Source organism: Mobula hypostoma, chromosome 10, assembly GCF_963921235.1.
Source record: "Mobula hypostoma chromosome 10, sMobHyp1.1, whole genome shotgun sequence".
In the NCBI taxonomy this organism is placed as follows: domain Eukaryota; kingdom Metazoa; phylum Chordata; class Chondrichthyes; order Myliobatiformes; family Myliobatidae; genus Mobula; species Mobula hypostoma.
Window position 1 is genome coordinate 89349785 of NC_086106.1, and position 17511 is coordinate 89367295.

Genomic DNA, 17511 nt, shown 5'->3' on the forward strand with positions numbered 1-17511 from the left:
TGCAAAGTATTTTAATCAAAACATTTTCCTTTAAATCTATTAATGTATTCATTAGATCTTTTTAATATATGAATTTCAGTTTTCTAGTGCTCTTTCTATTCGTATGTATGAGAGTTGCATTGGTCTGAATTGCTGTGTTAAGGTTATTGTTAAGCTGTTGGTAATGATTACTATCTTCAATTTGCCAGAATCAGTCCAACCTTTGCTGATGCTTACTCAAACATGGGGAACACACTCAAGGAAATGCAAGATGTACAGGGTGCCTTGCAATGCTACACTCGTGCAATACAGATAAATCCTGCATTTGCTGATGCTCACAGCAACCTAGCTTCCATTCACAAGGTAATAAATCTTCCTGATTGAAGAAATTTGCTAGATTCTAATCTAACCTGCTGAATCCAATTACTGGACAAAAACTATTTAAGAATAATGTGTACTACTTGTAATTGTCTAAAAATTTGTTTTTAGTGGGAATATTGCTGCAGGCTTTTAAACCCATATTTTCCTATTTATTGCAGGATTCTGGTAATATTCCAGAAGCAATTGCTTCCTACAGAACTGCCCTGAAGCTGAAGCCAGATTTTCCAGATGCCTATTGCAATCTGGCACACTGCTTGCAGGTAACTGATATCACATGAAAAGAGAGCAAATGTAGTGAAGCAGTTTTGCGCTCTGACAGTTGCATTGACATAACGTAGAAGGTGTTGACATTGTGTTCCTTTTTCTCAGCCCAGCATCTGTTCTTTAATTTTCTTTGAATATGTATTTCCCATTGTAGATAATTACCTGTTATAAGATGCGTCAGTTCACTGAAAAGTAATGTTAACTCATAATGATGAAAAAATGGTTACTTGAGTCTATAACAGGGGTTTCCAACCTAGGGTTGATGGAGCCCTTGCGTAATGGTATTGGTCCATGACATAAAGGTTGGGAACCCCTGGTCTATAAACAAAAAATTAGAACTCACTTTGATGCATGGCAGAAGACTCTGCACCCCATTTTACGTACATATTATTTAAAATTTTGGAACAGAACAAACTGACTTCCCAATAATTAAGTACAAGTAATTTTAAATGATTTAATGGCATTGTTTTGTTGTTAGAAAGCTGATAAAAGAAAGACAGCACAAACAGTGTATTCAAATTATTATAAGTTGCCTATTGATGTTCTAGTAGTCAGGAAAGTGACTATCCTTGGGTACACTTCATGTTGAATTCTGGTATATATGCCTTGAGATTTTATAATTCAAAAGAGAATTCCATATCAACTATTAAGTTAATTCTGGCATTTTCTCACAGATTGTATGTGACTGGACAGATTATGATGAGCGAATGAAGAAACTAGTCAGTATTGTTGCTGATCAGCTGGAGAAAAATAGATTGCCATCTGTTCATCCACACCACAGCATGTTGTACCCACTGACCCATGCCTTCCGTAAAGCTATAGCTGAGCGACATGGAAATCTTTGTCTTGACAAGGTAGTTTTTTTAATTATGGCTGTTTGTGTAGAATATTCATCTCTTGAGTTTTCATCCTAGGGTGCTCATTATGGGATATACAGAATCTGGTTGTCCCCGGGAAATGACATCTGATTGCAGACGTGTGTATATATTCATGAGCTGCCATAATATTAAGTCTTGTCTATGTATTCTTCCTGTGAATGGTAAAACTGTTTTCTCCTTTTTCTCTTTTCTTCCTCACCTCTTAGTAACTTATTTTTCTTTACAGTTTGATGTGCTTTTAATGCTATTCAGTGCAATGCTGTGGAGCGATAGTAACCATATTGAGTGATTGTATTTTCTGACTTGTGACCAAAATGAATTTGAAGGCATTTGTTTTAGGAAAAGAAGGGATCCATTTGATGTCCGGGGCTCTTATACCTGCTCTAAAATTAAATAAAATCTTGCTTTAGCCTCAGTGCTACTATCATGCACTAGCCCCAAGTACTAGTATTCCCTCAATCTTTCTAAAATAAGTCATTTTTTTTTAATGTACACAGTGACTGAGCTTCCAATGCCCTCTTCGGTTTACCAACTCCCAAGTTAAGTATGACATATCCATTAGTTTAATTTCAAGCGTGCGTGCCAAATGAGATGTCAATTGTGTCTGTCTTGTCAAGGTTCATAAAAATTTGTAAGCTTCAATGAGATCATCTCTTACTGTTTCTGATCTTGAGAGTAAAGACCCTGTCATTTTGTTTAACCTTGTGACAAGTCTTTAGTCTCAAGAGTCTCTAGCGAATCTTTATCAGACTTCAAGAAAGCCCAAGAAATAGTGGATGCATTAGTGATAATTTTTCAAAACTCTTTAGATTCTGGACTAGTTCCTGAGGATTGGAGGGTGGCTAATGTAACCCCACTTTTTAAAAAAGGAGGGAGAGAGAAACCAGGGAATTATAGACCGGTTAGCCTAACATCAGTGGTGGGGAAACTGCTAGAGTCAGTTATCAAAGATGTGATAACAGCACATTTGGAAAGCGGTGAAATCATCGGACAAAGTCAGCATGGATTTGTGAAAGGAAAATCATGTCTGACAAATCTCATAGAATTTTTTGAGGATGTAACTAGTAGAGTGGATAGGGGAGAACCAGTGGATATGGTATATTTGGATTTTCAAAAGTCTTTTGACAAGGTCCCACACAGGAGATTAGTGTGCAAACTTAAAGCACACAGTATTGGGGTTAAGGTATTGATGTGGATAGAGAATTGGTTGGCAGACAGGAAGCAAAGAGTGGGAATAAACAGGACCTTTTCAGAGTGGCAGGCAGTGACTAGTGGGGTACCACAAGGCTCAGTGCTGGGACCCCAGTTGTTTACAGTATATATTAATGACTTGGATGAGGGAATTAAATGCAGCATCTCCAAGTTTGCGGATGACACGAAGCTGGGCAGTAGTGTTAGCTGTGAGGAGGATGCTAAGAGGATGCAGGGTGACTTGGATAGGTTAGGTGAGTGGGCAAATTCATGGCAGATGCAATTTAATGTGGATAAATGTGAAGTTATCCACTTTGGTGGCAAAAACAGGAAAACAGATTATTATCTGAATGATGGCCGGCTAGGAAAAGGGGAGGTGCAACGAGACTTGGGTGTCATTATACACCAGTCATTGAAAGTGGGCATGCAGGTACAGCAGGCGGTGAAAAAGGCGAATGGTATGCTGGCATTTATAGCAAGAGAATTCGAGTACAGGAGCAGGGAGGTACTACTGCAGTTGTACAGGGCCTTGGTGAGACCACACCTGGAGTATTGTGTGCGGTTTTGGTCCCCTAATCTGAGGAAAGACGTCCTTGCCATAGAGGGAGTACAAAGAAGGTTCACCAGATTGATTCCTGGGATGGCAGGACTTTCATATGATGAAAGACTGGATGAACTAGGCTTATACTCATTGGAATTTAGAAGATTGAGGGGGGATCTGATTGAAACGTATAAAATCCTAAAGGGATTGGACAGGCTAGATGCAGGAAGATTGTTCCTGATGTTGGGGAAGTCCAGAACGAGGGGTCACAGTTTGAGGATAAAGGGGAAGCCTTTTAGGACCGAGATGAGGAAAAACTTCTTCACACAGAGTGGTGAATCTGTGGAATTCTCTGCCACAAGAAACAGTTGAGGCCAGTTCATTGGCTATATTTAAGAGGGAGTTAGATATGGCCCTTGTGGCTAAAGGGATTAGGGGGTATGGAGGGAAGGCTGGTGCAGGGTTCTGAGTTGGATGATCAGCCATGATCATACTGAATGGCGGTGCAGGCTCGAAGGGCCGAATGACCTACTCCTGCACCTATTTTCTATGTTTCTATGTTTCATTTTTTTTTAAAAATAAAAGCCTTTGTTTTCTACCAATAATGTGTTTCTCCAGCATTGTTTTTCATCTTCCATGTACTTGATCATCAGCTTGGCCTTTTTGTATTAATCTGTCCTTTCTTCGTCTTGCCCTGCATGGGGTTCTTTGCATTCTCACCACCCACAAGGACATTTAGCTTGGTCAGTAATTGTCATTGCATTATACTTGATCCATTCATTGCAAATTATTGCTATAGACCATGAACAACAGAGGTCTCCAACATTAGTAACTACCATATCCTACCGGATTCAATCTTTCAACTCATGACCTGTTTATTCTTACTGTTTTCTTTGTTTTACTGTGCTTTGTTTGATTCATTAGTCATTTGAAATATCATGATGGCCACTGTTGATGCATTAGGACAAATGGAAAGTGTGGTGCAACTTCTTGTTTGGAAACACATTAAAATCTTAATAATTTCCTCGGCTCTTGAGTTCTGCTTAGCCTGCACAGTTTAGTCTTGTCAGTTCATGGATGCTTTTGCCCTGGAAGGATTGCACTGGCAGTCTACAGAGTCAAGGCCATGATTCTTAGCAGGAGTGGTAACACCACAACTTGGGGCTCTGTGATGTAAACTCCTTACTCTTGAAAAGCTAGTTTCCATTTCCCTGGCAGCTTCAAATTCTATGTTTATAAAAACACAGACAGGATATGTGCAGTGTAACAGCCTGAGAAGATAAACTCTCTGCATGGCCCAGCAACAGTATCCATAATTCTTAGTAATCTCTTCAGGATTCCACCGGCGAATATGCGGGCAACCCTTCCTATACCCTGTCCTGCCGAAGGGTCTCGGCCCGAAAGGTTGACTACTTTGTTCCGTCGATGTTGCCTGGCCTGCTGAGTTCCTCTCCAGCATTTTGTGTTTGTTCCGAACTATACTAAATTTGTTGCAGCTTTTGACTTTGTGAACTTTAGAGGAGCTTTTATAGATATGTTTGATACAGGACCTTGGATTGAAGCAGAATGTGATAGCTTTGAGAACTGGCATGCAGCAGGCATTCAGTAGTAGAGGACAATTTAAAAATAACTGCCTCCTCTGCTTTCAGTGTTTGTGATTAGATTCTGAATGCTGAAGATTTATCTTTCAACTGGTGGTGGTGTTGTTATTATTCAATTCCTCTTCACATTTTGTAATCTTCAAACCCTTGAGAAATGTGCTACTGATACAAGGGGCAGCCAGATGAGGTTGATTAAATTAGAATTATTTAGTGAAGTTTACCATTAGCTGCTCTTGGTTTTATGGCATCTGCTTAATATATGATTTGTCTCCCTTGTCCCTTTTCCGAATTCCAAAAAAAAATTATGATGCTTTGGGTGATACTTTGTATGCTTGTGACTTTTATTTGCAGATCAATGTGCTTCACAAGCCACCATACGAACATCCGAAAGACTTAAAGGCTAGTAACAGCCGTCTGAAAATTGGTTTTGTGAGCTCAGACTTTGGGAACCATCCTACATCTCATCTAATGCAGTCAATCCCTGGAATGCATAATTCTGAAAAATTTGAGGTAATTTGAATTTCTGAATGATCTTTAATTGCAAAATTGTGGAATTAAAACTTTGTAATAGTTTTGCAGCTTGCATGATTTGGTCTTGTTGCATAATGAAGCTGTTCTGTTAAAGTTAAATTTAACTGTCAAGTAAAGCATTAAATTAATGTATCATGTCATTTTAAAATAATTCCATCAAATATCCTGAAATATTTATAATAGAAATGTTAGTTCTCTTTTGGAGTAGTGGAAATTTCATGATGACTACTGTATATTACAGTATGAAAGGGGGAACATCTTGATTATCTTGACGTGCTGCTTTCAGTTGGCTAATTAAGAGGATGAGTGAGATGATGGGTGAATAAGGCATTCTCATAAATAACAGTCGACTTGCTGTGATCGATCTTTCTGTTGTGGATAACTGCTTGCAAGAACCCATATGAGCTTTGTGGGTGGGGGGGGGATAAATATGCAAAGATTAGTGATTAAAGTTTACCATTGATCATTTAGGCCCACCTGATTCTGTATCCATTCTTGGTCAATAAATATTTACGATCTTGCCATCAAAGTTAACAGTTGACATCAATTGTGGTATTCGGAAGAATTCTAGTACTTTTCCTGAGTACTAGAGATTCACTAACTTAATATGGCTCTTTTTTTAAGATTTCTTATCAATAATTTAATCCCTTTAATTTACAAACTAATGCTGGTGCTTTAATTAACTGAAAATGTTTTGAAGTGTTCACTTGATCGATCCAGTTAGACGTGGGTAATTCTCAAAGCAAGTAAGGCTAATTTATTGATCTGAGATTTGCCCTCTATGACAGATGCAAAGCTTCAGTATTTTCAATCTAAATAAGAGTTTCTGATTTGAGAATTTTGTTCTCAATCTTGTGTATTTTCATTACTGGTAAATTGCTGGAGGTCATATTTAGCATGTTCTTGTCACCTAGACATATCAAAATAATAGCTGAAGTTAATTCAAAGTTGGGCTTTGCAGTAAGTGGAGAACTATTCATAAGCTTATCCATCTATAGGAGTATCAAGTTTGCAGGTTAGACATATAGTATCATGGGAAATGTAGCTTGTTGTACCTTTCTAGAATTATATTTTCATGCATCATTGTTTGGTGTGCATTAGCTTATCTTTGTATATCTTCTCTCTCTATTGAATAGGTGTTTTGCTATGCACTGAGTTCTGATGATGGCACTAATTTTCGTGTGAAGGTGGTTGCTGAAGCTAATAATTTTGTCGACCTATCCCAGGTAAGAGCCAGTGGGATGTGCAACTAACAACATGTAGGAAGTTCAATGTATTCAGTTCAGATATAATGCAGCATTTGTGCTCTTAAACCTAACATTATAGAAAGTTATGTTATAACGGAACAGGTTATAGTTGCCTTCAAAGCTCAGATCTTAAACAGGGATTCCCAGGTTGTGATTGTGCTAAAGTCACTGTAATCCTAATGCAAGTAGGATTCCCATAATCTATAACTTGGGTTATAGCCAATTTGTGTTAAGGAAATGTGTTAGAAAATGTATAATTGTGGGAAAGATAAAGAAAACAAAATGTGAGAGACCGCAATAATGTTAACTTTTATTTTTAGTCTCACATTAATGTGGGCCATTGAGGTTTGGATATGACATAGTATCGATTGACTTCACAGTTACAGTCAATTCTTTCCTATGTCGTCCCCTATCTAGTCTGAAGTTGTCATGAGTGTAATACTGCCATGTTTTTCATCTACAAGGCATTTCTTCTGATGAGTACTGCATTGAGGAGCTGCAGCAGCCAGGTCTGGTCTTGCACTGGCTCCTTAATGTAAACCCTTAACTTTTACTCCATATCCAATAAGTTGCTGCACTTTTAACTCAGTACCTCCTTGAACACCCCTGCTACCTTTATCATGAACTTTCACTCCTCAAATAGCATACTTTTTAAACCCTTAATCGTTCCATGAACATTGTCCATTTCATAAGTGTTGTTGGCCTCTGTTGTTAAATAATGGCAATGTGTCACTTTTCATCACTGATTAAGATGCAGAATTAAACATAGAAAATAGGTGCAGGAGTAGGCCATTCAGCCCTTCGAGCCTACACTGTCATTCAGTATGATCATGGCTGATCATCCAACTCAGAACCCTGTATCTGCCTTCTCTCCATACCCCCGATCCCTTTAGCCACAAGGGCCATATCTAACTCCCTCTTAAATATAGCCAATGAACTGGCCTCAACTGTTTCCTGTGGCAGAGAATTCCACAGATTCACCACTCTCTGTGTGAAGAAGTTTTTCCTCATCTCGGCCCTAAAAGGCTTCCCCTTTATCCTTAAGCTGTGACCCCTCATTCTGGACTTCCCCAACATCGGGAACAATCTTCCTGCATCCAGCCGGTCCAATCCCTTTAGAATTTCATATGTTCAATAAGATCCCCCCTCAATCTTCTAAATCCCAGCGAGTATAAGCCTAGTCGATCCAGTCTTTCATCATATGAAAGTCCTGCCATCCCAGGAATCAATCTGGTGAACCTTCTTTGTACTCCGTCTATGGCCAGAATGTCTTTCCTCAGATTAGGGGACCAAAACTGCACGCAATACTCCCAGGTGTGGTCTCACCAAGGCCCTGTACAACTGCATTAGTACCTCCCTGCTCCTGTACTCGAATCCTCTTGCTATAAATGCCAGCATACCATTCACCTTTTTCACCGCCTGCTGTACCTACATGCCCACTTTCAATGACTGGTGTATAATGACACCCAGGTCTCGTTGCACCTCCCCTTTTCCTAGTCAGCCATCATTCAGATAATAATCTGTTTTCCTGTTTTTGCCACCAAGTGGATAACCTCACATTTATCCACATTAAATTGCATCTGCCATGAATTTGCCCACTCACTTAACCTATCCAAGTCACCCTGCATCCTCTTAGCATCCTCCTCACAGTTAACACTGCCGCCCAGCTTCATGTCATCCGCAAACTTGGAGGTGCTGCATTTAATTCCCTCATCTAAATCATTAATATATATTGTAAACAACTGGGGTCCCAGCACTGAGCCTTGCAGTACCCCACTAGTCACTGCAAAGATTGTTAAAGATTGTTTTGAACTTGTATTCAGTGTTTTTCTTTGCATTTTACAGATCCCTTGCAATGGCAAGGCAGCAGATCGTATCCATCAGGATGGAATTCACATTCTTGTTAATATGAATGGATATACTAAAGGAGCACGAAATGAGCTCTTTGCTTTACGGCCAGCTCCTATACAGGTCTGAAACTTGTACAATTTTTTTTTAACTCTGACGTTGGAACATAGAACAGTGTAGCACAGTAGAAACAGTTTGGCCAACAATGTTGTACCAGCCTTTTAAACTACTCCAAGATTAATTTAACTTCCACATGGCACTCCGTTTTTCTTTCATCCAAGTCCATATCTGACAGTCTCTTAAATGTGCCTCTTTCACCACTTCGGCAATGTGTTCAATACACCTGCTATTCTCTGTTTAAATTTTTTTATAAAACTACCTCTAACATCCCTCGCTGTGCTTTCTTCCAATCACCTTAAAGGTATGTCCCCTTGAATTAGCCGTTACCACCCTGGGGGAGGGGGGGACACTGGCTATGCATTTTATCATCTTATACACCTCTGTCAAGCCACCTCTCGTCCTCCTTAGCTCCAAAAAGCCCTAGCTCCTTCAACCTTTCCTCATTAGAAATGTTCTCCAATTCAGGCAGCATCCTATTAAATCTCTTTTGTACCATCTCTAAACCTTCCACATCCTTCCTACATTAAGTGATCCATACTGAACACAATATTCCAAGTGTGGTCTAACCAGTGTTTTGTGGAGCTGCAACATTACCTTGCAGCTCCTGAACTTAATCACCTGACTAATTAAGGCCAATATACCATATGTCTTAAACACCCTGTCAACTTGTATGGCAACTTTGTGGGATTGGTGTAATTGGACCCCAAGATACTGCTGTTCCTCCACATTGCTGAAAATCCTACCGCCAGTCTTGCAGTTTGCCTTAAATCGGACCTTCCAATGTGTATAACTTAACGTTTTTCTGGATTGAATTCCATCTGCAACTTCTCAGCTCAGCTTTGATTGCAGCCAATGTTCTATTGTGACTTACGACAACCTTCTACATGAGCCACAACACCACTAACCTTCACATCATTTGTAAACTAACTAATCTACCGTTCCATTTCCTCTCCTAAGTCAATACTTAAAATATCGCAAAGAACAAGGGTCCCAGAACAGATCCCTATGAAACACCACTAGTAACCGACCTCCAGGCTGAATATGCTTTATTCTATGGGCAGGCTACACATCGTTGGAGACGCTTTGTGCATAATTAGGCACTAGACAAGGTCTGATAAAAAGGAAGTTAGGTTTGAGTGGAGTGGTCATTGTGTGTGTGGGCTGGTGTTCGGGCATTGACTCAGATTCTTTGGTGTTGAGAGACCATTTGGAGTATTGTGTTCAGTTCTGGTCACCTGCCTGCAGGAAAGATATCAATATGATTAATGGAGTGCAGAGAAATTTTATATGGATGTTGCCAGGACTTTAGGACCTCAGTTATTAGAAAAGGTTGAATAGGTTAGATTAGATTATGAGGACACTCAGTCCTCGTTTATTGTCATTTAGTAATGCATGCATGAAGAAATGATACAATGTTCCTCCAGTATGGTATCACAGAAACACAAGACAGACCAAGACTAAAACTGACAAAACCCACATAATTATAACATATAGTTACAACAGTGCAAAGCAATACCGTAATTTGATAAAGAGTAGACCATGGGCACGGTAAAAAAAAAAGTCTCAAAGTCCCGATAGCCCCATCATTTCACGCAGACGGTAGAAGGAAGAGAAAAACTCCCTGCCATGAACCTCCAGCGCCGCAAACTTGCCGATGCAGCACCCTGGAAGCTACCGACCACAGCTGACTCTGAGTCCGTCCGAAAACTTCAAGCCTCCAACCAGCCCTCCGACACCCAGCACCATCTCTGCCAAGCACTTCAACCCCAGCCCCGGCCGCCAAGCAACAGGCAAAGCCAAGGATTCAGGGCCTTCCCCACCAGAGATTCTGGATCGCACAGTGGCAGTGAAACAGGCATTTCAGAAATTTCACCAGATGTTCCTCCGTGCTTCTCATGTCCGTCTCCATCAAATAGGATTGTGCACGGCATCCTACTTAACAAATAACAGATATTCATTCTGGAGTGGTCTCTTCTACACTGGTTAGGTTAGGACTCTATTCCCTTGAATTTCGGAAAATGAGGGGAGATTTGATAGTAGTATACAAAATTTAGGGGTAGATAAGGTAAATACAAACAGGTTCTTCCCATTGAGGTTAGGTGAGACTAGAACTAGAGGTCGTGGGTTAAAGGTTGAAAGTGAATTGTTTAAGGGGTATACGAAAAGGGGGCGAGTGTGTGAAACAAGCTGCCAGGGGAAGTGGTGAATGTGGGCTCGATTGCAACACTTAAGGTAAATTTGGATAGGTACCTGAATAGTAGGGGGGTATGGAGGGCAATGGTACAGGTGTAGATCAATGGGATTAAGCAGATTAATTTACTAGATGGCCTGAAGTGCCTGTTTCTGTGCTATGATGCTTTATGCAATGCAGTTCGGTATCCATACAGCCAAGTTTCCCTTGATCCCATGTGTCCACAGTTTCTAAATAAGCCTACCTTGGGAAACAAAGTTTAATACCTTATGTAACACTCAGCTCTATCAACTCAAGTTCGTCTAGGGGAAACTGCAGTCTGCCCGCCAAACTGTGTCTTAGGTTTGCGTAGGTGCTGTGTAATGCACCCCGGTACAAACCCACTACATAAAATATCAGGCAGTACACAATGAACAATTAAGTGATTACACTTTATAACTCTTTTAGGTGGTGTGGTTAGTAGAAACAAATAACACAAAGGTGCCACTCAGTAAGTTTATCAGTCTTGTGCACAAAATATAATTCATTGGAGCTCATGCATTCCTGATCAATCCACAACTGACCTCCGACAGCATCTGAACCGTCAAATTCCAGTATCCGCCATCCGGGAACCGCCAGCCGCTCCCACACTCGCCCTTTCTCTTCATTTGCCTCCTCGAAAAGACTGCAAACTCTTTCTCGGTTCCCACCATACAGGATAGCATAACAGGTCATCATTGGTTAGTTCCCTGTTATCTGTAACTTTAACCCAGCTACAGAGAAACATACCTCATCAGTTAACATTACAGAGAAGCCATTTTGTTAGCTTTAACAGTTAATATTACTGAGGACCCTACATTTAGTAAAATCTTTATACATCACATCCACTGCTGTACTTTTAATTACTTTTGTCATCATGCTTAAAAGTTAATCAGGGTCATGAACCAGTTTGCCCCTCTCAAAGTCTAATCAAGCTATGCTTTTCCAAATGCTCGTAAATCCTGTCTGTAAGAATTCTTTCCAATTGTTCGTTATAATTCCTAGGATTATGTCCCTATTCATGAACAAATGAATAATATTTGCCATCCTCCAATCTTCTGGTACTACTCCTGTTACTACCTCATCTTTAGATTTTTCTATACTTTTATTGAGATTCCCCTGTTTGCATCCAACTTCATCTATGGATGCCTAATCATTTATGGTTGAGATAAATATAGTTCATTGCTAATAGATGTAAAGAGCCATTGGAAAACTGAATGAGGTAGAGGATCAGATATTATTGAATGAACAGACTGGAATGGCCCAGTGTCCTGGTATGTCTTGTGATCTTAGTATCTGAATCTTAAGAATATTAACACTGATGTTAATTGCCACAGAATAGTACAACACAGTATAGGTCCTTTGGCCCACATTGTTGTGCTGACCCTCAAACCCTGCCTCCTATATACCCCCCCCCACCTTAAATTCCTCCATATACCTGTCTAGTAGTTATCTTAAATGTCACTAGTGTATCTGGCTGCACCACTGACTCAGGCAGTGTATTCCACGCACCAACCACTCTGAGTAAAAAACCTTCCTCTAATATCCCCCTTGAACTTCCCACCCCTTACCTTAAAACCATGTCCTCTTGTATTGAGCAGTGGTGCCCTGGGGAAGAAGTGCTGGCTATCCACTCTATCTATTCCTCTTAATATCTTGTATACCTCTATCATGTCTCCTCTCATCCTCCTCCTCTCCAAAGAGTAAAGCCTTAGCTCCCTTAATCTCTGATCATAATGCATACTCTCTAAACCAGGCAGCATCCTGGTAAATCTCCTCTGTACCCTTTCCAGTGCTTCCACATCCTTCCTATAGTGAGGCGATCAGAACTGGACACAGTGCTCCAGGTGCGGCCTAACCAGAGTTTTATAGAGCTGCATCATTACCTTGCGACTCTTAAACTGTGTCCCTTGACTTATGAAAGCTAATGCCCCATAAGCTTTCTTAACTACCCTATGTACCTGTGAGGCAATTTACAGGGACCTGTGGACATGTACCCCCAGATCCCTATGCTCTTCCACACTACCAAGTATCCTGCCATTTACTTTGTACTCTGCTTTGGGGTTTGTCCTTCCAAAGTGTACCACCTCACACTGCTCCGGGTTGAATGCCATCTGCCACTTCTCAGCCCACTTCTGCAACCTATCAATGTCTCTATGCAATCTTCGACAATCCTCTACACTATCTACAACACCACCAACCTTTCTGTCATCTGCAAACTTGCCAACCCACCCTTCTACCCCCACATCCAGATTGTTAATAAAAATCACAAAAAGTAGAGGTCCCAGAACCGATCCTTGTGGGACACCACTAGTCATAACCCTCCACTCCGACTGTACTCCCTCTACCACGACCCTCTGCCTTCTGCAGGCAAGCCAATTCTGAATCCACCTGGCCAAACTTCCCTGGATCCCATGCCTTCTGACTTTCTGAATAAGCCTACCATGTGGAACCTTGTCAGATGCCTAACTGAGATCCATATAGATCACATCCACTGCACTACCCTCATTTATATGCCTGGTCACCTCAAAGAACTCCATCAGGCTTGTTAGACACAATCTGCCCTTCACAAAGCCATACTGACTGTCCCTGATCAGTCCATTATTCTCTAAATGCCCATAGATCCTATGTCGAAGAATCTTTTCCAACAGCTTTCCCACCACAGACGTAAGGCTCACTGGTCTATAATTACCTGGACTATCCCTACTACCTTTTTTGAACAAGGGGGCCTCCCTCTATCCTTCGATATCATTCCCATAGACAACGAGGACATAAAGATCCTAGCCAGAGGCTCAACAATCTCTTCCCTCGCCTCATGGAGCAGCCTGGGGAATATTCTGTCAGGCCCCGGGGACTTACTCGTCCTAATGTATTTTAATAACTTCAACACCTCCTCTCCCTTAATGTCAACATGCTCGAGAACATCAACCTCACTCATATTGTCCTCACCATCATCAAGTTCCCTCTCATTGGTGAATACCGAAGAGAAGTATTCCTTGAGGACCTCGCTCACTTCCACAGTCTCCAGGCACGTCTTCCCACCTTTAAGTTTAATTGGTTGTACCTTCACTCCTGTCATCCTTTTGTTCTTCACATAATTGAAGAATGCCTTGGGATTTTCCTTTACCCTACTCACCAAGGCCTTCTCATGCCCCCTTCTTGCTCTTCTCAGCCCCTTCTTAAGCTCCTTCCTTGCTACCCTATATTCCTCTATAGACCCATCTGATCCTTGCTTCCTAAACCTCATGTATACTGCCTTCTTCCACCTGACTAGATTTTCCACCTCACTTGTCACCCATGGTTCCGTCACCCTACCATTCTTTATCTTCCTCACTGGGACAAATTTATCCCTAACATCCTGCAAGAGATCTCTAAATATCGACCACATGTCCATAGTACATTTTCCTGCAAAAACATCATCCCAATTCACACCCGCAAGTTCCAGCCTTATTGCCTCATAATTTGCCCTTCCCCAATTAAAAATTTTCCTGTCCTTTATGATTCTGTCCTTTTCCTTGATAATGCTAAAGGCCAGGGAGCGGTAGTCACTGTCCCCCAGATGCTCGCCCTCTGAGAGATCTGTGACCTGACCCGGTTCATTACCTAATGCTAGATCGAGTATGGCATTCCCCCTAGTCGGCCTGTCAACATACCGTGACAGGAATCCGTCCTGGACACACTTAACAAACTCTGCCCCGTCCAAACCCTTGGAACTAATCAGGTGCCAATCAATATTAGGGAAGCCAAAGTCACCCATGATAACAACCCTGTTATTTTTGCACCTTTCCAAATTCTGCCTCCCATTCTGCTCCTCTGTATCTCTGCTGCTACCAGGGGGTCTATAAAATACTCCCAGTAGAGTAACTGCTCCCTTCCTGTTCCTGACTTTCACCCATACTGACTCAAAAGAGGATCCTGCTACATTACCCACCCTTTCTGTAGCTGTAATAGTATCCCTGACCAATAATGCTACCCCTCCTCCCCTCCCCCCCCCATCCCTTTTAAAGCACTGAAATCCAGGAATATTGAGAATCCATTCCTGCCCTGGTGCCAGCCAAGTCTCTGTAATGGCCACTACATCATAATTCCATGTATGTATCCAAGCTCTCAGTTCATCACCTTTGTTCCTGATGCTTCTTGCATTGAAGTACACACACTTTAGCCCTTCTACCTTCCTACCTTTACACCGTTTATTCTGCTTCGCTTTCCTCAAAGCCTCTCTGTATGTTAGATCTGGCTTTACTCCATGCACCTCTTTCACTGCTCTGTCACTCCGGGTCCCATCCCCCTTGCAAATTAGTTTAAACCCTCCTGAACCATGCTAGCAAACCTACCTGCAAGGATATTGCTCCCCTTCGAGTTCAGGTGCAACTCATCCAATCTGTACAGGTCCCACCTTCCCCAGAAGAGATCCCAATGATCCAAAAGTCTAAAACCATGGTACATTTTGTGGACTAAATTCTATCATGTTGATTTTACTTCTGACATGCACTGAACTATTGCTGCAGAAAAAGTGATTTGATACTATCATCATCATTCCTAAGGTGTCTTATTTACTGTTTAGAAAAGTATTGCTATTTCATGCTTTTTTTCTATATATAATTGGGACACCATAGCATTTAATGTGTTTTATTGAATCCACAGTATTTTGACTTTTGTGCTTGAACTGTGGCGTTCTCTTTAAAATAGTGAATTTGTACTTAGTACTCTGGTTTGATTTTTTTTGATATATTGTATTTATAATTTAGAATGGTCAGTCATGTATTGAAGTACATTATTGTTTCCCCAGGCAATGTGGCTTGGTTATCCTGGAACAAGTGGAGCACCATTCATGGATTATATTATCACTGACAAGGAAACATCTCCGCTTGAGCTAGCAGAGCAGTACTCTGAGAAGCTAGCCTACATGCCCAACACCTTCTTTATTGGAGATCATGCCAATATGTTCCCACATCTTAAGGTAATGCATGGATCTTTCCGGTCAATGTTAATGCCATAGTATGAACTATTTGCCTTGTATGAATGGATGGAAGCCATTTCAGCCCATTAAGTCCAATTGTCCCAGCTGACACGATCATAAGGAAACTCCACACAGTATCAGAGATCAGGATTGAAACCAGATCAATGGAGTTGTGAGCTGCTCCTGTGCCATCCCAGCAGAATAGAGGCAAATTGGTTTTAAGTTTTGATTATTCTTAGTTTGCAACATTTTCAGTTCACCATGTGGCTTGTGTTTTAATCGTGTTGTTTTGTATGTATTTTTGGAAGGTTAGCATCAGAATTGTACAGCACCTCAATAAGCTTTGTCCCACCACATCCATAGCAAGTAACAAGTAATTGCATTCGCATTTCTCTCGCACCTCCATTGACACATTCCACCTGCATTTATCTTGCCAACCTTGTAAACAAAATGCTGACAACCTTTTTTTGTTTTAGAAAAAGGCTGTTATTGACTTCAAATCAAATGGGCACATATATGATAATAGGATTGTTCTAAATGGTATTGATCTGAAGGCATTTCTGGACAGCCTACCTGACGTCAAAGTAGTCAAGGTAAGAATTTGAAATTGGCATATAAGTTGTGTTGAATGGGTTACATGTCCATGTTTTACTGAGCTGAATTAAACATATCTAGTAACAGTGTGAACCTAGGAGTGATCCACCCTTTAATGATTATGAAACCTGCATGGATTTTCAACTTCCAGTAAATCATACCACTATATTCCACATTCTTGTATCAGAAAATGGAAGAAAATATTGAAGCTCATTAAAGCATTACAGGCCCTGATTTTTTTTTTAATATATGGAGCGTGGCAAAGTGATGAGATTTCCAACTGAGTTCAGAGAAACATGTTCAGAAAGATTGAGGTATCAGAGGGTTATTTTACCTGGCTAAAATTATTCTTGCATTGAACGACTCCTTCAACTCTGCTCATTTTCTCCAAGCAAAAATGTAGCTATGGGAGTTTGTTAGGGCCTATGCCACGTATGCATTAGTTTCTTGAAAGAATGTTTGTTTTATTTCTATTTGGATATCCTTGCTCAACCTTTTTGTTAAGTTGGTGTTTCTTGCAGTTGCACAAATGTCATTCCTGCACTCCTTTTAAATACAATCCTTCTGAGTCTCCCTATTGATATATTTATTTTTCCATAAGACATAGGTGCAGGTTTAGGACTTTCTGCTCATTGAGTCGCCTCCGCCATTCAATCATGGCAGATTTATTTCCCCACTCAATGCTATTCTCCCTATAACCTAATTAAGAACCTATCAACCTTTTGCTTTAAATATACTTAATGACTTGGCCTTCACTGCTGTCTGTGGTAATGAACTTCACAGAATTTGGTGCTGAATTTAACAATTTTGGGTGATCTCTTATTTTCTCTCAAAGTGTCGCATTATTTTTTTTCTTCTGTTGCATGCTCCTGGTTTCTAAAGTAAAGCTTTGACAGCTTCTATTTGTACTCCATCAAAGACATTCCCTTGGTCCTCCTGACATTGCACTCACCAACTCACAACAGCGCCTTTATTTCCTGCGGAGCCTGAAGAAAGCTCACCTCTGTCCCAGGATACTGATGGACTTTTACCACTGTACCACTGAGAGCATACTCACCAACTGCATCTCAGTGTGGTATGGCAATTGTCCCGTATCGGACCGCAAAGCACTCCAGCGTGTGGTGAAAACTGCCCAGCGGGTTATCAGCACCCAATTGCCCACCATTG

The 17511-nt window shown here is 40.9% G+C and overlaps 1 protein-coding gene across 2 annotated transcripts in view; it reads left to right on the forward strand.

Annotated features, from left to right (window-relative positions):
- LOC134353028 (UDP-N-acetylglucosamine--peptide N-acetylglucosaminyltransferase 110 kDa subunit) overlaps positions 1 to 17511 on the forward strand; it is a 48693-nt gene that overhangs the window by 19274 nt on the left and 11908 nt on the right. For both annotated transcript variants that reach the window (XM_063060828.1, XM_063060829.1), the window contains 8 exons: positions 189 to 342; positions 519 to 620; positions 1299 to 1478; positions 5187 to 5345; positions 6503 to 6592; positions 8459 to 8584; positions 15580 to 15750; positions 16227 to 16343. In XM_063060828.1, the coding sequence (XP_062916898.1) occupies positions 189 to 342; positions 519 to 620; positions 1299 to 1478; positions 5187 to 5345; positions 6503 to 6592; positions 8459 to 8584; positions 15580 to 15750; positions 16227 to 16343 (1099 nt within the window). The remainder of the gene's footprint in view (positions 1 to 188; positions 343 to 518; positions 621 to 1298; positions 1479 to 5186; positions 5346 to 6502; positions 6593 to 8458; positions 8585 to 15579; positions 15751 to 16226; positions 16344 to 17511) is intronic.